Source organism: Pantherophis guttatus, chromosome 7 (assembly GCF_059756535.1).
Source record: "Pantherophis guttatus breed Tessera chromosome 7, ASM5975653v1, whole genome shotgun sequence".
Lineage (NCBI taxonomy): Eukaryota > Metazoa > Chordata > Lepidosauria > Squamata > Colubridae > Pantherophis > Pantherophis guttatus.
The window spans coordinates 85,817,786-85,842,852 of NC_142069.1; the positions used below are offsets into that span (position 1 = coordinate 85,817,786).

The 25,067-nt window shown below is 44.0% G+C and overlaps 1 protein-coding gene across 3 annotated transcripts in view; it reads right to left on the reverse strand.

Moving 5' to 3' along the window:
* RELN (reelin) overlaps window positions 1-20,286 on the reverse strand; it is a 382,634-nt gene extending 362,348 nt beyond the window's left edge. For 2 of the 3 annotated variants that reach the window (XM_060692666.2, XM_060692664.2), the window contains exon 1: window positions 18,523-19,925. In XM_060692666.2, coding sequence (XP_060548649.2) covers window positions 18,523-18,760 — 238 coding nt within the window. In that variant the 5' untranslated portion in view covers window positions 18,761-19,925. Of the gene's footprint in view, window positions 1-18,522 lie in introns of all 3 variants that reach the window. The other variant, XM_060692665.2, reaches the window with a different exon arrangement.
* Between the last annotated feature and the right edge of the window lie 4,781 nt (window positions 20,287-25,067).

A 25,067-nucleotide genomic window follows, 5' to 3' on the forward strand; every position in this document is an offset into this window, starting at 1 on the left:
AGAAGAAGGGGACGACAGAGAATGAGGTGGCTGGATGGAGTCACTGAAGCAGTCAGCGTGAGCTTAAATGGACTCCGGAGGATGGTAGAGGACAGGAAGGCCTGGAGGAACGTTGTCCATGCAGTTGTGATGGTTCAGATATGACTTTGCAACTAACAACAACAAAATCTACTCTTTTTTTCCCCCAAAGTAAAAAAATAAAATCTGGAATCGAGTCAATATCCTTCCACCTGTGGCTAAAAATAATCAAAAGTCAACATGCTAGAAAGCTGGGTTTAAATCCTACAACAGGGTCTGATATTAGGGATGAGTTGGATGAAGAGAAACGAAGTGATGTAGGTAAAGACGAGGTGTCCCTGCTCAATCGAAGGACAGATTTACATCCATCTGTAATTTATATCCTCATAACTTTCTCTGGCTCCCTTCTTCAGCTATGGAAGGTCATAGCTGGTCTAGCACGCAGCTCTGTTCTTTAGATAATATAAAAGAGACTTTACAATACAGCTGAAAATGGTCAACCCCTACACATCTGATAAGAGAGGAAAGGATTTCCCACAGGAGACAAAAAAAAAAAAGGAAAAACTTGCAGGATTACTAACATTGTAGACCATTTTTCTCAATTTTGGCAAATTTAAGATTGTGTGGGATGCCACAATCCAGATGTCTATGGAGATTCTCACTCACCCAGGACATGGTTGTCCCAAACCATGCTTTTTTGAAAGGCAACTGAACTTTTTCAGTTTTTCCTTGAAAATGTTTTGCTACTCATCCAAGAGGCTTCTTCAGTTCTGGATGAGAAGCGAAACATTTTCAAGGAAAAACCCAAGGAAGTCCAGTTGCCTTTTGAAAAAACACCTTTTAGGTTTAACTTCCAGAATTCTCCAGCCAGCCAAGGTTGAGAAATAACACTGTAGTCATACATATCCACCACAAACACCAATCTTTAACACACTGAATTTCTATTACAATTAAGTTTTTTTAAAATATATATATATTTTTTTAATTTATTCATTTTTATATGCCGCCCTTCTCCGGAGACTCAGGGCGGCTTACAATGCGTTAAGCAATAGCCTTCATACTTTTGTATATTTTATACAAAGTCAGCTTATTGCCCCCACAAACCGGGTCCTCATTTTACCCACCTTAGAAAGGATGGAAGGCTGAGTCGACCTTGAGCCTGGTGAGAATTGAACTCGCAATAATTGCAGGCAGCTGGATGTTAAATGCTGCCTTAGTAGGAGGCATTAGCCTCCTACACCACTCAGGCTCAGTCTTTGAATATACATCAATATCAATACATGAACAGTGAGGCATCTGGGTATCGTTCATTTGAATACAGGTAGTAATGATAGTATTAATATTATTTCTTATTTAAATCATACTTATGTAATTGTAATAATATTCTTATACATATTGTATTAAAATATAAGCCTTCATTATTTAATTGTTCAACATTTTAGTCCCCATTCTAATAACAATAACAGTATAATTAGAACATACATAATATCACCATCTTTCAACCTCTAATCTGTGTCTAGCTATTACTTTTAATATATTATATAAAAAATGTGCAGACTATTCCCCCTATTTCTTGTGTCTGCCTCTCTGCTAGCTCCTAGTAAAGCCAATCTTGTGTTACAAAAGATTTCCTCTATCCATCATCTCTTGCCCGTTTTAATATTTCAATTCTTATTCATTTTTTAACTTGCCTCCCAAATTCCTCCCTTGGGTCTTCATCTCTGTCTACCTCTTTCCTGGTTAGCTAAGCTATTTCTTCCATCTCTACTATCTTTCGCTGCCAAGCCTTCAGAGGATCTGCCCAACTCTCCATTTTCTTTTCAAAGATATATTTCTGTTTACCCAGTATCATTTTTTTGTCTTTTAGCATATATTTTCCCTGAATTGCTTCATAAGTGTTTATTACCTTCTCCCTCTTACCTTCTTGTGTTGTTTGTTTATTTAGTTCTGCCTTTTCCCCTGGTCTCTCCATTGTCTCCTCTATTTCCTGGGCTTTTTGATCATTATTCATTATCCCTTGTGGAGCACTTTCTAACTTTCCATTTATGTTATTCATTAAGTCCATTATCTCCCTGTGATTCCTTGTCATAGTAATATGAATGCTTTGAAACATCACCACCAATTCTTTTTGCAATCCACTTATTTCCCCCTGCTGAAACATGTTGCTTTCTTTTTTGATAAGTCCAAATATTGCTCAGTAATCTGTCAATGTTCTATCACTGCCCCAGAGTCTCAATTATTTTTGCTCTCAGAAAGTCAATCTGGAAACCATTTACTCAGTCCTGATGTTGCTTCTCCAGAAATACAGTTATATGGTTCTTTATGTCCCACAGTTAGTCAATTTAGCTCTTTTTAGGTAATCCAGGAAAAATTCCAAATGTCTCCTTAAATCCCCACTATAAGTTCAATCATAACTCCTGGTATTTAAAAGTCACTTTACTTAGATGTCTTCCGTATTTTCAATGTTAGAGCTCCAATAGTCATGGAATAGTTAAGTATACAGCAGTCCTCCAGATGTTATTTCCACTTTCTCCTCTGTCTTAACAGTATTTTTCTCACTCAGGGTTGTAGAGATGTAATGTATTCCATTCACCAATAAATGGCACCATCTGTTTAACTTCAACATTGCATAGATTCTAACAAGTTCCGTTTGTATTTATTCAAACAAAGAATCAAAATTCTGACAAGTAATTCCAGCATTTTAAAATGCCTTATTGCCAATAAAAATTAGAGATCCAATCTTTCTGTGTTTTTTAAAATTTTACGCTTTCTTCTTAATATCCTTTTCTTTTCTTTCAGGTCTATGATATTTCTCTCTGTAATTGTTCACCGCTTAAACAAACTCTTCAAAGAGTCCCTTTTCCAGAGTTAATTTTCTTTGGGGTAGGTTTTAAATAGGAAAAAAAAGTCACCTCACCCAGTTCCAGTCACTGTTCACACACCACTCCAACAGAGTCTTTGTTTCTTTGGCTTCCCCAGCTTTACGGCAGCCATAATGGCTGCCACTCCTCTTCATTGTCGGCTGAGAGGGAATTAGCCCTGGATCAAGCAGGAGAGCTGCCGAACTCCGTGACCTGCAGGGCGCCCCTCCTCTCTTTGTCACCCCTACAGGGTGACTTTAGCCCCTTGTGGGGTCCTCCAATGAAGGGATTCATTGCGAGTTTGCTGAGGACTGCTTTTCATGTCCGATAGCACCACGACGTCAACTGGAAGTCTATTACAATTAAGTTTTAAGCCACTCTCTACTGCCTTTCCCTAAAATATCAAACATACAAGAAGTCTGGACAGCCACACTGGATTAATTTGGACACATCACTCCATGATAGATTGCTTTAAGTCAGGAATATGATAATTCAGTCTCACAACTACTGTTCCTCTGCATATTATAATCATGGATATTTGCATCCATTAACAGCAAATTTTGGAGACAAGGGGGAAAGAAAAGCAGAATATTACATATTTCTTTTATTAGCAGGTAGGCACAGTACTGTCCAGTTGCGGTTACATCAGAATGGTGGGGTTTTTTAAAAAAAAAATTCTTCCTTGTTTGACAATGTTGTGCCAATTTCTCATGTTGTGTCAATGGTGGAAAAACTGGACTTAAATGTGATCTTTGGATTTAAGAGTAAGTTTCTCAGGAAGGTCATTGGTCCCAAGAGCCAGAAAAATATGCAGTTTTTGCCTTATTACCATAGTTTAGTATCTTAAGATATGTTAAAATATTGTTTTAGTTTTTCCAGTTTTTCTGATGGAATTAGCAGAGATAGCTAAATTGATTGTCCTTAATTAAAGAAAAGAATATAACAATTTGTTTCCACTTGGAAACCACTTCTGGACTTTGTGCTTGAGGTGGGAAAAAAATGGAACGTTGATAGATTTATTGTTATAGAAATGGCTTGTACATATTACTAAGTAAAAGTAAAAAGTTGAGGCTATGCGTTATTATTCTACTGTGCTAAAAAGGGTGCCTGCTTTCCTTTCTTTTTTCTCGCTTTCCCCCATATTTTTTCTCCTTCTCTTTTTCCTCCCCTACAGTCCCGTTATTTCCATTTTTCTCTGTATTTTGATAAACTAATAAAAATTTGGAACCGGGGAAAAAATAATTGTTTTAAATGATTGGGAGGGAAAGCAAGGACCCTTACCTGGATATGCGCAGACATTGCTGAATACCTAGGATCACAAACGTGTTTCCTGAATGTGTCCTGATCTTTTGTTTCCCTTCCCCCCCACACACACTGTCTTTGTGACAGGTGTGCTTTCTGCTATGATGAGTTAAATCCTGGCAGAACAAGCTCCAGCATTTGTTCCTGTTGCTGGTTCCATTTGGCACAGAGCCACCTTTGAAGTCTACAAGTTGAGCATTCTTGAAGTTTCCCAATCTTTCCCGGAGAAACCCAAAGAGACTGTAAGCCCTCAGGGAGGCCTCTAATCTACGGCTTTCCTGAATGTCACAGAGTCCCCAAAATATTCAACAGCAGGTCTCTCTGGAATGCATCTTTCTTTTCCTTTCTTTCTTTTCCTGCTAAATGTTGCCCAACAGCAAGAGACGAGCCTCCACAGGTCTCCGAGACGGCAGTCTTTGCAAAACAGAGATTCTTTTCTCTGTGTTATCCTAATTCCCAAACTTTGCAGGTCCTCATTTGGCTAGAGCCAGCTTTTTTTCCAAGCAATCCCTGCTTTTGTTGATGGTGCCAAATCCAGTCATTCTAAACCAGGGGTGTCAAACTCAAGGTCCGGGGGTCAGATCTGGCCCACGGGGTGCTTAGATATGGCCCATGGGGCTGCCCTGGAAACAGTGAAGGACTGGCCCACAGTGCCTCTGCCAGCAAAAACGGAGCTTGGGAGGGCTGCATGTGGCCCTCCCGAGCTCCGTTTTTGCTGCCAGAGGGTTGCAGGAGGCCGTCGCAGCCAAAACGGAGCTCGGGAGCCCATTTTCATTGGCAGAGCGCTCAGGCCACAAGGCGCCCCTGACACAAGTGATGTCGAGTTGGCCACACCCACCCTGGCCACGCCCACTCCTCCACCACCACCCTGAGGTCAAACACAACTCTAATGCGGCCCTCAATGAAATCAAATTTGACACCCCTGCTCTAAACATTTTAACATCTACCAGCAGAGTTCTTCACTTCACTCAACCGCTTAGTTCTAAAAGCTGTCTTTTTAATTGCTTGGGTTTCGTAGTGCTAACGTTAATTTTTGTCTTAGTTTAACTTGCATGTTATTCTTTATTTTTACCGGGACAGCTAGTCTGAACGAAAATTGAAATTTCAACATTTCAATGAACAGAGCAACATTGTAAGCTACTAAGATTGTTGGACGAGCAGGTACAAAAACAGCCAGGGAAATGATTGAAGGAAACGGTCCCCTTGTCAGTCAATAGGAGTGCTGTTTTACTACCAGCTTATCAGGTATTTAGGAGCTGAGGACTTCACAGCACAAGGAAAAAAACAGCCAATGACTTAATATACGGCCATCAACACCCTAATCAACAAAAAGAGCCACACACAATCAGGCACCACATAAATATTATGCATAGAATATTCCACTCTGCTAGAGGGAAGTTCCAGCATGAATCTGAAAGCTCAGAAGACTAAATCTCTGAAACATCTTCTTGTTGTTGTTGTGCCATATCCATCATCGGACATTAGCGATCATGTAGGTGATCCTATTTTTATATGAAAAAGTGCTGTTGAGTTTTGTCCAAACTGGTCCCTTAAGATTTTGAAGCCATGATGTTCTTCTTCTGCCTGGACCTCAATTTGCCTTCAATTTTTCCTTGGAGGATTAAGTGAAGTATGGCATATTTTTCCAGGTGTCGCATCACATGTCCAAAATATTCTAACTTTTGTGGGTTTTTTATTGTTTTGATGATTTCCCTTGGCTTTCCCAGGCGGCTTATCACCTCCTCATTTCTGATTTTGTCAACCCAGCTTATACATAACAGCTGTCCGTAAATCCACAGTTCAAATGCTTCTAGTCTCTTCAAGTGGCTTTCGGTCAGAGACTAACTCTCCACTCCGTAGGGCAGGATAGAAAAGATGTAGCATCTGACAAGCCTGATTTTCAATTTTAGGCTTATGTCGTAACTGCAGAAGACCTTTTTCATTTTGAAGAATGCTGTTCGAGCTTTCTCTATCCTTGTCTTTACTTCAGTCATCATGTCCCAGCTTTCATGCAAATTCTGAAACATAGGGATCTCTAAAACATATTATCCCTCTATGGGTCATTGATAATAGCTTCCGTAATGTATGTATGTATGTATGTATGTATGTATGTATGTATGTATGTGTGTGTGTGTGTGTGTGTGTGTGTGTGTTTGTTTATTTATTTATTTATTTATTTATTTATTTATTTATTTATTTATTTATTTGATTTATATGCTGCCCTTCTCCGGAGACTCAGGGCGGCTTACAATGCGTTAAGCAATAGCCTTCATACTTTTGTATATTTATACAAAGTCAGCTTATTTCCCCCACAATCCGGGTCCTCATTTTACCTACCTTAGAAAGGATGGAAGGCTGAGTCAACCTTGAGCCTGGTGAGATTTGAACTTGCAGTAATTGCAGGCAGCTGATGTTAATAACAGTGCTTTAGTCTGCTGCGCCACCAGGGCGCTATGTCATTATCCTTAGCTTTTTTTAATGATAACTCTTTTGGGGATATGACCACTTAGGCAAAAGTGATTTGGTCTCATGTAGATGTTAACTTTAAACTTTAAAGTTCAACTGCAGAGAGGATAGTATTTGCGCAAAGATGGAAAGGAGAGAAAATCCCTACAGAGGGAGAAGTAAATAAGAAAATATTGGATTGTGCAGAAATGAATAGATTGACTTTGACAATTAAAGAAAGAGAGGAATTGGAATACTTTAAGGTATGGGGGTAATTTTATCATTGGTTAGAGAAGAGATATATATAGGGTAATGTCATAATGAAATGAGTGAAGAAAGAAGAGAAAGGATAGATAAATATTAATAGAAAAGCAAGAAAAGTGGGAGAAATGTTATAATAAATGAAATGATAATATTAAGATATGATAAATAGTGGAGGAGTAGGAAGAAGACACAAAAGATGTACTCAGATGATACACTGAATGATTGATTGGGTATTGTATGTTTGTTTGTCTATAAAATAAAAAACTTTTATAAAAAAAACTTTAAAGTTCTAGAGGCTAGCAGTTTACACTTAACCATTGATTTAAGTCTCCACGTGCAATTCATAAATGCCTGTTTGGTCTTCCCTCTCTGAAACAAGGAAAATGTTATGAACTGTGTTTGTTTAAATCTATCCATCTATCAATTGACGTATCCTTCCATCCACATATTCCAAAAGTTAGCTCTAAAATATCACCTAGCTTCCCTAAAACCCATCTTGTCCTTTCCTTGTTTGCTGAATGTTTTCTTTCTCTCTCTCTCTCTCTCTCTCTCTCTCTCTCTCTCTCTCTCTCTCTCTCTCTTTGTCGTTTGGTTATTTATGAAGATCAAATACAGTCATTGTTTTCTCATACTTTCCTGATTAAATTTCTCTGAGTGCAAATTACACTTTTCAATCTATCTGAAAGTTAATCTTTGCTCAGGCTAATTCTTCCCCATCGCTTCCCGTAACAAAATGCTTTTTCAGGTAAGTTTGAGTCTGCATTTGAATTATTTTTCTTTGAACAAAATCAGCAGTCGCCCCAAATAGCAAACCCAGCAGTGCATAATTCCTTCTATCTATGCCAGCTGAAAAATTTATAACAGGCGTGGGTAACCCACAGCTCAAGGGGTTTATTCAACAAACAGTTTCAGAGTCATTGCTAACTGGAAACCAAGAGCAGATTTTCCTACTATTTAGTGGTATAATTTTTTTAAAAAAAAATCTATCACCCTATAATAACATATCACAATTAAAACACAAACTGTAGGAGAAGGACAGGGACAGCCTGGGGTGGAATCAAAAGAGGAATCAACCTGGAAGCATTACATTCCTACAAATGGTCTAAGTCAGGGGTCGGCAACCTTAAACCCTCAAAGAGCCACAAAGGTCCTAACCGGAAGCCTCCCATTCAATTCTGGAGCCGACCGGAAGTCCGGTTCCCCCACCATAGAGTCTCCTTCTAGTGCGGTGTCCTTTTTCATCTACTTGTCCTAACCAAAAGTCCTATCAATTGTGGAGACGACCAGAAAACCCGCCCCTTACCATAGAGTCTCCTCCTGGGATGCCATGCTTTCTCGCCCTTAACCGGAAGCTCCTCTCCAAATTGTGGCACCGACCAGTGACAGGGAGCCACAGCAGAGGGATGAAAGAGCCACATGCGGCTCCAGAGCCGCGGGTTGCTGACCTGGTCTAAGTAGAACCGTCTTGAATTCAGTTAACTCTTATCTACCACCAATTTAGCGCAGACCTTTAGTTGACTACAGTAAATTCTTGCACACAGACATGAGTAATAAGTCAACTTAACTGGAACTTAGTGTGTGGTCCTGACCAGGGGTGAAATCCAGCAGGTTCTGACAGGTTCTGGAGAACCGGTAGCGGAAATTTTGAGTAGTTCGGAGAACCGGCAAATACCACCTCTGGCTGGCCCCAGAGTGGGGTGGGAATGGAGATTTTGCAGTATCCTTCCCCTGCCACGCCCACCAAGCCACACCCATCAAGTCACATCATGCCCACAGAACCGGTAGTAAAAAAAATTGGATTTCCCCACTGGTCCCGACTCTCCAGAAGAGACTGGACTGTAATTTGTCAGAAATGTAGGTAGAGTCTTCTGCTTGGGTGACTCCTACTATACTATTCTTCATGCTTAATATATTTTTTAAATTTTTTTTAATTGGCTTGTTATTTTAAATTGGGGCCAAATTAATATATATCTTTCTAATTGCTTTTAATGTTTGTATTGTATGTTTTTATCTGGCTGTACACCGCCCTGAGTCCCTCGGGAGAAGGTGCGGTATATAAATTCGAAATAAAATAAAATAAAATAAAATAAATAAATAAAAATAAATGCATGACACAAACCCAATCAACCTAGATATAGAATGTGGCCCTACCACCTTTATGGCCCACACTCCATGTTAAATCATTGACAATGAAAAGGTGGCCTAACTTTGCTTCAAAGTACTTCTTGACTATCCATTAAAAAAAACTCCCTTTTTGTGACCCTGTAATCCCTTAATTCGGCATAGAGTCACGGTGACTGGATGGAGCTGAGAATTTACTGGCTGGATGCCCTTCCTGGCGCCTATGTGGAGTTCGCAGCAGATATTTTCTCTTCATTCCTAGATAGATAAACATCTGCCACTGCCTGGGACTGAACTCTCAACCTTCCAAGTGGGAGACGAATGTCTTCACCACTAGGCCACCATGCCACTCCAATTCTTGGCTGTCCATGTTTGTACATATATTTTTGTTTGCGCCTGAAGATTGCAGACCAATGGTAACAAGGGCTAGCCTTTCCATAAGGTAAAATGAGGCAACTACCACAAGCAGAACATTTGAAATATGTAATAGCAGTGAGATATTAGAGGATATGTAGAGTTCCTTGTATCTTCTTAGATTACATACTACTATCCACTGTTGGAACTAACTGTAAAAAATAAATAAATAAATATCTAAATTCAACTACAGGGAGTCCTCGATTTGCAACCACAATTGAGCCCAAAATTGATGTGGCTAAAGTGAGAAATTTGTTAAGTGGGTTTTGCCCCATCTTACGACCTTCCCTGCCACATTTGTTAAGCGAATCACTGCAGTGGTTGAATTAGTAAACCGGTTCTTAAGTGAATCTGGCTCCCACGTTGGCTTTGCTTGTCAGAAGGGTTGCAAAACAAATGTGATCACATGATCTCGGGACACTGCGACCGTCATAAATATGAACCAGATGCCAAGTTTCTGAATTTTGATCACATGACCATGGGGATGCTGAAAAAGGTTGTAACTGTGAAAAATGGTCGTAAGTCACTTTATTCAGTGCTGTTGCAACTTTGAACGGTCACTAAATGAACAGTCGTAAGTCGAGGCTTACCTGTACTAGTATTTTGTATATGGACTTATTGGGGAAATAATCTTGCCTATCACTGTAGGCCAAACAGCGTCTTAAATTAACCCCTACTAAGTTCTAGTGCTATTTGACTCAAGGATTGGCAATATGTAATGCTCCAGATGTTGTTATAATTCAGTTCCTAAGAAGTCTACTCAACACAATTAATGATGAATATGGGGAAAACAGCTGTCAACCACCTTACTCATATTACCTGATGAACCAATTCTAATTCTCCAAAACACCTGAAGGCCGGACAAGAAGCAATGGGTGGAAACTAATCAAGGAGAGAACCAACCTAGAACTAAGGAGAAACTTCCTGACAATTAGAACAATTAATCGACAATTAAACAGTGGAATGGCTTGCCTCCAGAAGTTTTGGGTGCTCCATCACTGGAGGTTTTCAAGAAGAGACTAGACAGCCACTTGTCTGAAATGGTGTAGGGTTTCCAGTTTGAGCAAGGGTTGGACTAGAAGACCTCCAAGGTCCCTTCCAAATCTGTTTTTCTGTTCTGTTTCTTTGGAAGTCATCACAATATGCTGTACTCCCAGGTAAATGGTTTAGTGTGGCATTAACATACACGTCCTTGAGATTAATCCCATTGAACAGTTTTAGGACTGGGGTGCCTACATCCCAAATTTTTCAAGTCCATTTCATTCCTTTAGAATTAGAATTAGAATTTTTTATTGGCCAAGTGGAATCGGACACAAAAGGAATTTGTCTTGGTGCACAAGCTCTTGGTGTACATAAAAGAAAAGATACATTTGTCAAGAATCATAAGGTACAACACTTAATGATAGTCAAAGGGTACAAATAAGCAATCTGGAAACAATATCAATATAAATCATAAGGATACAAGCAACAAAATTACAGTCATACAGTCATAAGTGGAAGGAGATGGGTGGTGGGAACGATGAGAAGATTAATAGTAGTGCAGACTTAGTAAATAGTTTGACAGTGTTGAGGGAATTATTTACTATCTATATATTAATCAGAGAACTGTATTTGTGTTTACTCTCTCCTCTTTAGTCGAGTAAGAGATATTAGCTTTCAAATTCATCAACAGGATAGAATCAATCTTTCATATCATGATATATGATGATGATGATGATGATGCAAAAAAATAACCCAACAGCCCCTAACTGAATTCATTACTTGCTATTTCTACGCCTGGGCAAAAATAATTTTGAATTATAGAAATGTAAATCTCGGGGACTGGTGTTTTTGAAATTCACAAGAGGGATCCATTTAAAATAAAGCTGGCTTAAGGAAGGTAGCAACAGCCTCAATGTAACAAAAGAACCTCAGAGCTACATATCAGTCCTAAACAGCTGAACCACAATCCACGAAGGATACTACCTCTTGCAGCCTAACCCGTGACACTCGTAATGTGATAAAGCTAACTAATCTACAGTTCATCAAGAAATACAATTCTATCTTTTTTGTGGCCTGAACACTAACTAACACATGTGGTGTGATTAAAGAAAAAAACATATATTATCTTATCAATGCAAGGAAGTCTTGCTTAGTATCCAACATTTTCCCCCCTGTAATTATCAGTTTAACCTCTCTGCATTTCATTTTACTATGATCTGCCTATGTTTTCTCCAACCACATTTATATTCCTGTATATGTTGCAGAAGAAGTGTAGTGCAGAACAAGATTTTTTTGAACCTCTGCTGTTTTCTTCGAAAATTATAAGGGAGTAACGATGTAGTTAGTATATGTGGCGGTTTAATAAAGACGTAACAAATTGGAACTGTTTGATCACAAACTTTTGAGATCAAGAAAATAGCAGAAGAAAGAACTCGAGGGTGAATGAAGATATTGTCGTCGTTGTTGTTTTAATTTGATTTATATGCTGCCCTTCTCCGGAGACTCAGGGCGGCTTACAATGCGTTAAGCAATAGCCTTCATACTTTTGTAGATTTATACAAAGTCAGCTTATTGCCCCCACAATCCGGGTCCTCATTTTACCTACCTTAGAAAGGATGGAAGGCTGAGTCAACCTTGAGCCTGGTGAGATTTGAATTTGCAGTAATTGCAGGCAGCAGATGTAAGTGGATGTTAATTAGTCTGCTGAGCCACCAGAGCTCAGTTTATATAAATAAGCATAGAAATATTAAGATATGATCAAAAAACATGGAAAAAGAAGCTTTTGGCAGAAATTGTTAACTAAGTAAAATGTATTTGGATATGACAAGTTGTATAAAGATATAATATGTCCAATACTCCATTCATAAAATATGCAGATGAATGTGCGGGGGTGGGGGGGAATCAATAAAACTTGATTCAAAAAAGAAGAAGAAAGAAAATAGCAGAAGAAGTTAACAGAGCCAATAGTAACTTAATCTTCTTTATTCTTCTACTCCTTTCTTCCTCTTTGTTCTCACAGACGGGCATTTCTACCACCTCTTTCGGCTTCTTTGATTTAAACACACACACACACACACACACACACACACACACACACACACAGAGTATATATAAGCCTTTTTAGAAAATGAGTACACTATGAACCTGAATCCTGATGCTAAATACTTTTTGCTTTTTCAAATGGAGGTGCTGGACTGAAAAAAAACATAATATGTACATAAATGAGATATTTGAGGTATGCCGGAGGGGGTGATTTTTACAACATGGAAAATAAAGATTTACACAGGGAAGTCACTTCATTGCAATACATTAAGATAGGTTCGGGAATAAATGCCTATCCTGTATGTGGGGGTGGGGGGTAATGGGTTATGCAGGGTGTTGAAACCTCCAAATGAAAGAGGAATAACGTGTTTTATTATGCACTGTGAATCCACTCCTTTGGCATTTAGAAAACGAAGCAAAGATCTTTGTTTTTCTGTAAGTGTGTTAGATCAGGGGTCTCCAACCTTGGCACCTTTAAGACTTGTGGACTTCAATTCCCAGAGTTCCTCAATCAGCTTTGCTGGCTGAGGAATTCTGGGAGTTGAAGTCCACAAGTCTTAAAAGTTTGTCAAGGTTGGAGACCCCTGTGTTAGAGGATATTGCTGGAGACAATGCTTTGGCCATCATAATTTATTTGGATATTGCAATAGCTCAGTGTCAAGTTCCCTTCTTTTTATCACCCATCTACTGAGTTCTCTATAGCAACCTTTGGGGCACCAAGGACTGGTTCCGTGGAGTACCGTTTCGGTTTTCATGGACCAGAGCGGGTATAGTTTCATGTGCTGGCTGCATCTCATGGATGGGGCTTCACTTTTTTTGCGTGGCCCGGTTTCAAGCATGGCACGGACCCGGTGCCAGTCCACAGACCGGGCTTTGGGGAGGACCCCTGCTCTAGAGCAGCTGCAACTTAGTGACAACGCTCAACAATTCAAATGTTGAGAGTCCATCAGGTTGAGGAATGTTGAAGTAGCCATTTTTTTCCCCAGCCTACCAAGCTAAGAGTGAGTTTGGTCTCCCATCCCACTAGTAACCAGTTTCAACCCTGCTTAGCTTTTTGGAAGTCAGTTTGGGTTCAGCGGCTGGGGAGATATTCAACTCCTTAAGTGCTGAACAGTACACTGACTGAGAGACAGAGAATAATGCACCTGGTATGAAAGAAGGAATTGGTAACAGGAGAAAAGAACGTCACGATAAAACACAAGCGGTTTCTCACGGCCTTACGTACGGAAATAGTTTTTTGCCGCTCCATAAAAAAGAAACCCCTTCACCAAGAGAAGTTCACTTCAACCTAATGGAGCCCTTCCATTTAAATATGAAAGGGGGAACACAGACAAATGTGGGGATTTTCCAATAAAAATGAACTGATTCACTGGGCCCATTTTAAGAGCATCCCAACCTCGTGTATTGTCAAATCAATTCTCTTTCTTGAGGTCACCCAGAGTGACAAAGCTCAATCATAGTGACGGGCGAGAGGAGTGGGTGGGACTTGTGTCATAGTGGCTGATCACTCTTCTGGAAGTTATGGGGTGACCTGTAAATGGCACCACTCAACTCTGGGGAGGCGGGGGGGGGTTGTTTTCCAAGCCAAAAGGCAATTATCTCTTCAATAAAAGGAAGGTATCCCAAAGGCCACCCAAGAGAGCCTTAACATCTCTCCTCCAGATCTTGAGAGTTAGTTAGGCTTAGCTCTCGCATCCTTTTTCCTAAAGAAAAGTTTCTTTTGAAGAACTGTTATTGGAGGAGGAAGCTATCAACCAATTCAGCCGGTGGAGCAAGTGGCCACTTTAAGTTTCATGGGTGTTATCCAGGGGTGGGTTCTAAATTTTTTACTACTGGTTCTGTGGGCGTGGCTTATTTTCTGGGCGTGGCTTGGAGGTCATGTGACTAGGTGGGCGTGGCTAGCTGGTCAGAGTCATTTCTGGAAGGTCCTTGCACTTACGACCAGTCCTCGCACTTACGACCCGACTCATTTGTTTGCTTTTAACACTGATCAGCTGTAGGATGGCCCTTTGAAGTCCCGTGGCAAGAATTTAAACAGTTTTTTTCCCTCTAGTCATCAGCTGGAACTCAGGAGGCAGCAATAGATTGGGGGTGGGACCAAATAAAAGGTAAGAATAACGTGGGGGATGGGGGGGAGAGGGCGGGGGGGAGAACCGGTTCGGTGACGTCATGTCGTCACCGCTACCAGCTCGGCCGAACCGGACCGAACCGGGAGGAACCCACCACTGGTGTTATCATAAAAGAGGACCTGACCAGGGGTGCTCACATTGCAGCACTGGTCAAAAGGGCCCAGCAGAGATTATACTACCCGAGACTTCTCAGGAAACAACAACTGAATGGAAAACTGCTGGTGAGCTTCTACCGCTGCACCATAGAGAGTATTTTAACTTACTACACCTGTTGTATGGTTTGCCAATTGCACAGGGGCAGATAGGGCAGCGCTCCAGAGGGTCAACGCCATTGCCCAGAGGATCGTTGGTTGCCCTCTCCCCTCTTTGGAAGAGCTTTATAGCTCCCGCTGCCTTAAGAAAGTTCAAAACATTCCTAAAGATCCATCTCATCCTGGCCACCCTTTTTTTTTTTTTTTTTTTTGAACTATTACCATCTGGCAGACGGTACAGGGCAATAAAAACAAGGACAAACAGGCTGAAAAACTGCTTCTATCCCAGAGCACTAACTATATTGAATGCTACTGAAGAGACTGGTGGTGCAGTGGACTAAGCTACTGTTAAAGTAGTATTTAGCTGCCAGCTGCCTGCAATTACTGCGAGTTCAATTCTCACCAGGCTCAAGGTTGACTCAGCCTTCCATCCTTCCGAGGTAGGTAAAATGAGGACCCGGTTTGTGGGGGCAATAAGCTGACTTTGTATAAAATAGAACACTGCTTGGGGGGGGGGGAGGACCAAAAAGCCCTAAGCAGGTATATACAAAAGGATGAAGGCTATTGCTTAAAAGCATTGTAAGCCGCCCTGAGTCTCCGGAGAAGGGCAGCATATAAATCAAACTAATAAATAAATACTGTATAGTGCAATATTAATGCAGTATCAGGGGTTTTCAATTCAATTGTATAGCATGTGTTTTTGTTTTATTTTTTATGTGTAATGTACACTGAAGATGGCATTTAATTTCGTGGTACGAGGTGCAATGACAATAAAGTAAACTAACTAGTAGCAATAAAGGAGAATATTTGTAGCTCAGGGTTGACACGAGGGCTCCTTGGTGCTCTCTGAGCTCGGTGGTTTCCTTGCAGAGGTTTCATGGCCCCAAACCAGGAATCATCATCAATGCTGGGTCATTATACCAAGCTCAGAGAACACCACAAAGCCTTCAAAACGGCTAATTTGTATACACTTAGCTTAGAAGGGAAAAAATAAAATTCACTCTGGGCTACTGATAGTCAATTCATGGCACGATATTCAATTCATATACAATGCACACAGCCTTTGTAACACCAAGCGACCCATAAATTCCACCCATAATCAGTCTTTTTCGTTTTATGTCACAGTTAAAACAAGCAGCAAACACCTACAGGCAATGTCAACACAGGAGGGGAAGGGGGGGGATCTATTTGATTCCCACCATCTGAAGGTTTCTTGAAGTCCTCATTAAATCACCCCTTAAATCTTAAGAAAGCAGCCAGCAGCACCTGACTCTGTCCCTCGATTTTGCTAATTAGAATTTTCATCCCTCCTTCTCTTTGATGGCTCGGGGAGGGGGTCCGCTCATCCATTTCTCCCTTAAATAGGTTACCTTCTTTTTACACAATAACACAATAGGCAGAATCATTTCACTGGTGGAATCTTACACACAGGTTTTTTTTTAAGAGAAGGCAATTCCCAAGCGCGTTTTGTTTTGTCTTCTTCTTCGGAGTTCATTCTCCAACTCTTTTTTTTTTTATCAAAATTTGAAACTCTTCCGTTGAAGAGAAACAGCTCGCCATGCGGTTCGAGAGCTAAATTACCACGGAATTAACAAGACGAGGCTATTATTTCGGACAATTTGTCCCGCTCTTCTCCCCGGAGAAGGTTTTTTTGGGTGGCTCTTCGGGGTTTCCCCCCCCCCCGTTTTATCTTCTAATTATCTCCCCAGGTAGTTCAAGATGGGGGGGGGTAGTGGGCCATTCAAGACCACAAAAGGGAAGCTAATGGTCAAACTGGGATCGGAACCAGGTTTTCCTCCTTCAAGGTTTGTCCCCCAAGCCTCCCTACCTCCGTAACCCGAGAAAAATATCTTATCGGGTATTGCAGGTTGCGATTTCTTGCCCTGTGTCATCTACAGTGCGCAGCGTTCTTCGAAAGCCTCTGAAGACAGGCGAATTATTCTCTTAAACGGACGGAAACGCTCTCCTTATTATGATTATTATTTTTCATCTTCCAGATCTCCGCGTTTCGGAAACCTCCCCAATTGGGAGCAAAGCTGAGATATTCAAAACTCTTTGAAAGAGTTGAATTTCTTAAGATTTCTGAGGTTTTGGGAAGGGGGCTGGCGAAGGGACTTGTCCCTCTATTAAACGACACGCTCCAGTCCCATCAAACGGAATGGGGAAAGTCGGAGAGAAGTATTTTAAGTGCGACTTCAAAGGTGCTTTTTTTTCCCCAAAGGCAACTGGACCCCGCCCTCCCGCCCCCAATTTTTGAAGGCGTTTGTTAACTAATAGCTTCGGCTGTTCATTCCGCAGTAATTTAGCCGTCGAACCGCGCACGGCGATCTGTTTTCTCAACGGGAGAGTTTAAAAGTCCAGTTTGCCTTCGGGATTTAAATATTTTATTAGATTATAGAATAAAATACGAAAATACAAAAGCAAATAGGAAGAGCCGGTGGGGAGGAAAAGGGGAAAGACAAATGAGGGGAGGGGGAGGAAGGAAAAAGGGAAGCTTTGGGATCACAGCGACCTGGATGACCGAAAATACGAAATGCCACCCTAAACTTTTCCCAGTTTCGCTTCCCGATCTTCCCCGGACTACAAAAACCAGACGGCAAAGCCCACCCACCCGCCCCCATCAAAGTCATCGCCACGCGCACCAAATCCCAACCACACACACAAAAAAAGAACTTTTCCCCATCTGGTGACACCCCCCCCCAACCTCCAATTGGGACTGATCGTGGATGATGGGACTCGGGTGTCCATCGGGAGCGGCTGGCGGACATCAGATTGGCCCCGGGGGTCTCCTCGGAATCGACCACGGGCCAAACACGCCGTCAACCCTTCTCACAAAAAGAATCTTTCCCCATCTGGTGATCTCCTCCCCCACCCTCCCCAAACCGCGCTGATCGTGGATGATGGGACTCGGAGTCCATCGCGGCATCAGGTTGGCCCGGGGGTCTCCTCCGAGTCGACACGCGTCCAGCTTTCCCACGAATAGAAAAAAAGACCCTCTCCCCAATCTGGTGATCTCCTTCTCCCCCACCCCCCACCCCCATTCCCAAACCGCACTGATCAGGAATGATGGGACTCGAAGTCCATCGGGACCGGCTGGCGGACATCAAATTGAGCCGGGGAGTCTCCTCGGCCAAACACGCGTCCCACAAAAAGCCCCCTTCCCTAATCTGGTTATCTCCTCCTCCGCCCCCAATTCCCAAACCGCACTGATCGGGGATGATGGGGCTCGGAGTCCATCGGGGCATCAGGTTGGCCCGGGGGTCTCCTCGGAGTCGACGGCGGGCTAAACACGCGTCCAAGCCTTCCCACGAAAAGAAAAAAGACCCTCTCCCCAATCTGGGGATCTCCTTCTCTCCCCCATCCCCACCCCCCAAACTGCACTGATCGGGGATGATGGGACTCGGAGTCCATCGGGACCGGCTGACGGACATCAGATGGAGTCCCCTCGGAGTCGACGACGGGCCAAACACGCGTCCACCTTTCCCACAAAATGACCCTTTTCCCCAATCTGCTGATCTCCAATCCCCCCCCATACCTCTATAGCCCCCCCCCCCAAACTGCACCGATCGGGGATGATGGGACTGGGAGCGATGAGACCCACGAGACCTTCGGGCCCCTTTTATCAACGGGAGGGGGGGAAAAGGGTTATTTGATCTTTATTTGATTTTTATTTTTATTTTTTTAAAACCTTACCGTGATATTCCTGTCCCGGCACGTAGAAAGTGGGGTTCCCTCCCAGGTGGAGAGAGATGAGCACCTCGCCTTGCTGGCCGTCCCCTTCCAACTCCCCGTGGTGGGTGCAGAGGAAGAAGAAGGGCGAGAAGCGAGGATAGGCAGCCCGGCCGGCAGCCGAGAGCATCAGCAGCCCCAACAGCAGCCGCGGAGGACAAATCCGGACCGGCGGGGTCGACGAGCTCCGCTCCAGCGCCATGCTCCAACACCGCCGCCGCCGCCGCCGCCGCCGCTCACCGGGCAGCCGCTCATCCAGGCGCGCGAAGGGATGGGGAGTGGGCGGGGGGGGGGGAGAGACAGCCGCGCCAGGCGGGCAAAGGGGAGGAAGTTGCCGCCGTCGCCGCTTACCGGCCGCGGGAGAGGAACAGCAGCAGCAGCAGCAGCAGAGCCGGGAAGGCGGTGCTGATGGAGGGAGAGAGGCAGCGCGCGAAGTTTGGCAACCGCCGGAGACGCCCCGCAAAGGAGGAGGAGGAGGAGGAGGAGGAGAGGAGAAAGACGAGGAAGAGGAGGAGTGAGAGGAGAGGAGGAGGAGGAGGAGAGGAGAAAGAGGAGGAGGCGAGGAGGGAGAGGAGAGGAGGAGGAGAAGGAGGAGGAGGAGGAGGAGGAGAGGAGAAAGACGAGGAAGAGGAGGAGTGAGAGGAGAGGAGAGGAGGAGGGAGAGGAGAGGAGGAGGAGAAGGAGGAGGAGGAGGAGGAGGAGAGGAGAAAGACGAGGAAGAGGAGGAGTGAGAGGAGAGGAGGAGGAGGAGGAGAGGAGAAAGAGGAGGAGGCGAGGAGGGAGAGGAGAGGAGGAGGAGAAGGAGGAGGAGGAGGAGGAGGAGAGGAGAAAGACGAGGAAGAGGAGGAGTGAGAGGAGAGGAGAGGAGGAGGAAGAGGAGAGGAGGAGGAGGAGGAGAGGAGAAAGAGGAGGAGGAGAGGAGGAGGAGAGAAGGAGGAGGAGGAGGAGAGGGAGAGGAGAGGAGGAGAAGAGGAAGAGGAGAGGAGGAGGAGAGGAGAAAGAGGAGGAGGAGGAGGAGGAGAGGAGGAGGAGGAGGAGGAGAGGAAAAAGAGGAGGAGGAGGAGGAGAAGAAGAGAAGGAGGAGGAGGAGAGGAGGAGAAGAGGAAGAGGAGAGGAGGAGGAAGAGGAGAGGAGAAAGAGGAGGAGGAGGAGGAGAGGAGGAGAGGAAAAAGAGGAGGAGGAGGAGAGGAGGAGGAAGAGGAGAGGAGGAGGAGTAGGAGGAAAAAGAGGAGGAGGAAAAAGAGGAGGGGGGAGAGAAGAGGAGGAGGAGGAGGAGAGGAGGAGAGGAGAAAGAGGAGGAGGAGGAGAGGAAGAGGAGAGGAGGAGGAGAGGAGGAGAGGAAAAAGAGGAGGAGGAGGAAAAAGAGGAGGAGAGGAGAAAGAGGAGGAGGAGAGGAGGAGAGGAAAAAGAGGAGGAGGAAAAAGAGGAGGAGGAGAGGAGAAAGGAGGAGGAGGAGGAGGAGAGGAAAAAGAGGAGGAGGAGGAAAAAGAGGAGGAGGAGGAGAGGAGGAGAGGAAAAAGAGGAGGAGGAAAAAGAGGAGGAGGAGAGGAGAAAGGAGGAGGAGGAGGAGAGGAAAAAGAGGAGGAGGAGGAAAAAGAGGAGGAGGAGGAGAGGAGGAGGAGAGGAGAAAGAGGAGGAGGAGGAAAGTGGGGAGAGAGCAGAGACCGACCCACTGACCCACCGACAGACCGACCGCCTCTCCCCCTCACACACACATACACCTTCCACAAGCCAGAGGGGCGCGGCGAGGTGTGTGGGGGTGGTGGTTGTGGTGGTGGTGGTGGGTCTCCTTTTCGCGCCCTCGCCCCGCGCGCGCGCGCGCTCTCGAGCGAGCGAGGGCAACTTGTGAGGCGCGCGGGGCACGAAAACAGGGTGGTCGAAGGGACGCACGGGGCACGGACGCACCCCCACGCCAGCCTGCTTTTCCTGGCTGGCTGGCTGGCCGGCGAGCGGGCGGTCCGCTCGCGCCACCAGAGGGTCCCGCGGCCGCCTCGCGCCCGCTCGTCGTCTGTCACTCTCCCCCACCCACCCCCGGCGGAGGAGCAGACGGAGGAGAGAGGAGAGAGGAAAAAAGGAGGGAGAATAAAAGAAAGGAGAGAGAGAAAGAGAGAAAGCTCCGCTTGGAAATAAATTACTTCACACACAACCACACACCACACACGCACATATAATACACAGGCGCGCGCGCGCTCGCTCAGGAGGCCGAGGGGGAAGAACGGCCCCGCCCTTCCTCCCCTTTTTTTTATTGTGGAGGAAGAAGAAAGAGGAGGAGGAAGGAGGAGGAAGAGGAGGAAAGGAGGAGGGAGAAAAGGAGGGAGAGGAAGAAGAGGGAGGAGGAGGAAGAGGAAGAAAGAAGAGGAAGTAGGAGGAGGAAGCAGATGGAAGAGGAGGAGGAGGGAGAAGAGGGAGGGAGAGGAAGAAAGGAGGAGGGAGAAAAGGAGGGAGAGGAAGAAGAGGAAGGAGGAGAAAGAGGAAGAAAGAAGAAGGAGGAGGAGGAAGCAGATGGAAGAGGAAGAAGAGGGAGGAGAAAGAGGAGGAGGAAGAAGAGGAGGGAGAGGAAGAAAAGGAAGAAGGAGGAAGAGGAAGAAAGAGGAGGAAGAAGAGGGAGAGGAAGAAAGAAGAGGGAGGAGGAGGAAGAGGAAAAAGGAAGAGGAAGAAGAAGGGGAAGAGGATGAAAGGAAGGAGGAGGAGGGAGCAGATGGAAGAGGAAGAAAGGAGGAGGAAGAGGAAGAAAGGAGGAAGAAGAGAGGAAGAAGGAGGAAGACAACGAAAAAAGAGGAGGAGGGAGAGGGAAGTGGAGGAAGAGGAAGGAAGAGGAGAAGAAGGAAGAAGTGGGAGGAGGAGGAGGAAGAAGACGAGGATGGGGCGGGGGAGGCGCGCTCTGCTGCTTCGCTGGCGGACAGCTGCTTTGTCTGGATGGGAAGGGGGGCAGGGAGGAAGAAAAGGATTCCAGGGTCCTTGATGGTCTCGGAGCTTAGGGGTTTTCTTGAGGACATTTCAGTACCCAACTCGGTAACATCATCAGTGCTAGAAAGGAGGGGGAGGCTCAAATGAGAGCAAACCCGATGCCCCTCTAGTACTGATGATGTTGCCGAGTTGGGTAATGAAATATCCACAAGAAAACCACCCAGGCCAGAGAGAATCCTCATTTCAACCCTGAGCTGGACAACCATTTGTTCAGGATGCAATAAAGTTATATTGCCTTTCACAGACACACCCTCCTCTGGATGGATGGATGGATGGATAGGAGGGAGGGAGGGAGGGAGGGAAAGAGGGAGAGAAGAAGAAAAGAAAAATGAAAGAAAGAAAAGAGAGAGAGAGAAAGAGAGAAAGAAAGAAAGAAAGAAAGAAAGAAAGAAAGAAAGAAAGAAAAAGAAAGAAAGAAAGAAAGAAAGACAAACACCTAGGTAATAATAATACCTTATTCAGATTCTGCTCTTGTTTCTCAGCCTTCCTATGTTCACACTTGCAGAATGACTAGTCTTATTTATTCCCACGGGCACCTTTCAAAATCAAATGGTCAGTGCAAAGCGTTCATTGAAACCTAGCACAATTGTTCACTAATGGTAAATTTCACTGATGCTAAATTTGGGAAACGTGCTGGAGAACAGCCATCATCTGATGAGGCTACAACCTTGATCGCCTCGTGATAGAACGGTGTTGAACTGGGCATAGAAAGCCTGGAATTCAGAATAGAAAGAGGATTTTGATATAGAATAACAGAGTTGGAAGGGACCTTAAAGGTCTTCTAGTCCAACCCCCTGCATAGGCAGGAAACCCCTACACCGCTTCAGACAAATGGTTATCTAATCTCTTCTTAAAAACTTGTTGTTAAAAGCATTTACAACTTCTGGAGGCAAGTTGTTCCACCGATTAATTGTTCTCACTGTCAGGAAATTTCTCCTTTTGAAACAGGGTAGGTTTTGGGGGCATTGTATAAGACTGCTAGAAGGAAGTTTTCCAGAAAGAGTCAAAGGAGTATTCTGATCAACTGTTGAAAGAGATGCCCCACCTGATTCAACATTTCAGAATAAGAGAATAACAGAGTTCGAGGGGACCTTGGAGGTCTTCTAGTCCAACCCCCTGCTTAGGCAGGAAACCCTACACCACTTCACACAAATGGTTATTCAACATCCTCTTAAAAAATTCCAGTGTTGGAGCATCCACAACTTCTGGAGGCAAGTTGTTCCACTGATTAATCGTTCTAACTGTCAGGAAATTTCTCCTTAGTTCTAAGTTGCTTCTCTCCTTGATTAGTTTCCATCTATTGCTTCTTATCCTGCCTTCAGGTGCTTTGGGGAATAGCTTGACTCCCTCTTCTTTGTGGCAGCCCCTGAGATATTGAAAGACTGCTATCATGTCTCCCCTGGTCCTTCTTTTCATTAAACCAGACATTCCCAGTTCCTGCAACCGTTCTTTGTATTTCCCAGCATGGCTGGAGAAGACATGGTAAGAGATGCTTTGTGGTATTGGGCGATTTCAGAACTCTGCAATGAGGGCTTTTTGAGATGAAGCCCAGCCAGAAAGTTAACTAAAATGTTATAATCTGTTTTTGATGTTTTTTTGATGTTTTTATTTATACCTTGCCCAGAATCCCTCTGGGAGAGAGAAGGGCGGTTTCTGAATGGGATAAAAAAATAAGTAAGAATGAAACCATTCGCTTTAGAATCCATCAGGTGTGAGTCGGTATGTTCACATTTTAGTCGTGATTGGCTCAGCTTTGACAAGCGTGATCCAAAAGAAAGAAGGAAAACACAGAAAGGGCAAAGGCAACACAGAGAGAGAAAAATTAAGAGCCAAATGTAAAAAAATTGGGCTGGAAGCATGCATATATATAATCATGTTTTTTTAAAAAAAACCTCGTTCAGGAGGTGCCCACCGAGGAGTTCAGCATCAAAAGATCACTCCCAGGTTTTAATGTCACTTTGTTATTCCTTTGCCAGCCTTGCAACTTGATGTAATTGCGAAGGGGGGACGGGACAGACAGAGGTTGCCACAATTGTTGAATGTGGTATGGTGACACCACTTAGGGGGTTATGTCTGGATCTGGACATTGGCAAAAAAAATCAGAACACAAAATACAAACTGGGCGAATACAACCTAACAGACGACTCTCACTCTTTCAAAGACTTTGGAGTACTCATTTCAAATGATCTAAGTGCCAGAGCTCTTAGCATTGCTAAAAAAGGCATTAAGAGTTGTTAACTTAATCTTGCGTAGTTTCTTCTCTGGTAATATTGAACTGCAAACTAGGGCATACAAAACTTTTGCCAGACCAATTCTTGAATACAGCTCATCTGTCTGGAACCCGCATTAATACAATCGAACGAGTCCAAAGATATTTCACAAGAAGAGTCCTCCACTCCTCTGCTCGCAACAGAATACCTTATGCCACCAGACTTGAAATTTTGGGTTTAGGCAACTTAGAACTTCTCCGTCTTCGGTCTGACCTAAGCGTAGTACATAAAATCATCAGCTACAATGTCCTACCAGTCAATGACTACTTCAACTTCAACCAAAACAATACAAGGGCACACAATAGGTACAAACTCATGGTAAACCGTTCCAAACTCGATTGCAGAAAATACGACTTCAGCAACAGAGTGGTCAACGCCTGGAATGCACTATCTGACTCTGTGGTTTCATCCCCAAACCCCAAAAACTTTAACCTTAGACTGTCCACTGTAGACCTCACCCCATTCCTAAGAGGTATGTAAGGGGGGTGCATAAGTACGCCAGCATGCCTATCGTCCCTGTCCTAATGTTTCCTTTTATTCGTATCCATTTCATGTATTCAAAATTATGTTTACACTTGTATCTGTTATCAAATACATGCTTGACGAAATACACAAATAAATACAATAAAAAAATCTTCTCCTCTTTGAAGTGGTGTAGGGTTTCCTACCTAAACGGGGTTGGACTAGAAGACCTCCAAGATCCCTTCCAACTCTGTTATTCTATTCTATTCCTTGACACAGCGAAGTTCTCCTTTTGTCTCAGAAGTGAAAGAATATACCGATGTACCACTTCCTCTGGCTGGTTCCTCTCTCTCCCTCTTCGCACACAGTCTGCAGGCTGCCGTCCCTGGCCCAGCTCCCGTGCATCTGATGTGCCTCCGACACCCCAGGCCCCGGGGAATGCACGGCCATCTGTTTTACCTGCATGTGCAGCCAAATCAGTACCAATCAGATGCTCACCTGCTACAACTTTGCTGAGATGTTTCGCAGGTTCTCCCAGTTGAGTGGATTGAAGGTTTTTAAATTAAAACAAACACACACACAATTATTTTTGACATGACTGGATGAGAAGGTGAAAAAGGCACAGTTCTCTCTCACACTGTGGCGAAGGTAAATTGGGCATCCGGTGGGTGAAGTTCCTGTTCGAGGATCTATTCCAAAAAGTCTGATGGAAGCTCTTTGGAAAGCTTTGTGATTCGAGCTGGCTCGCTTTCCACGAATATTAAAAAAAAAAATTGCCTTTTTTTTTAGGAATTTTTTTTCCCCATGAAT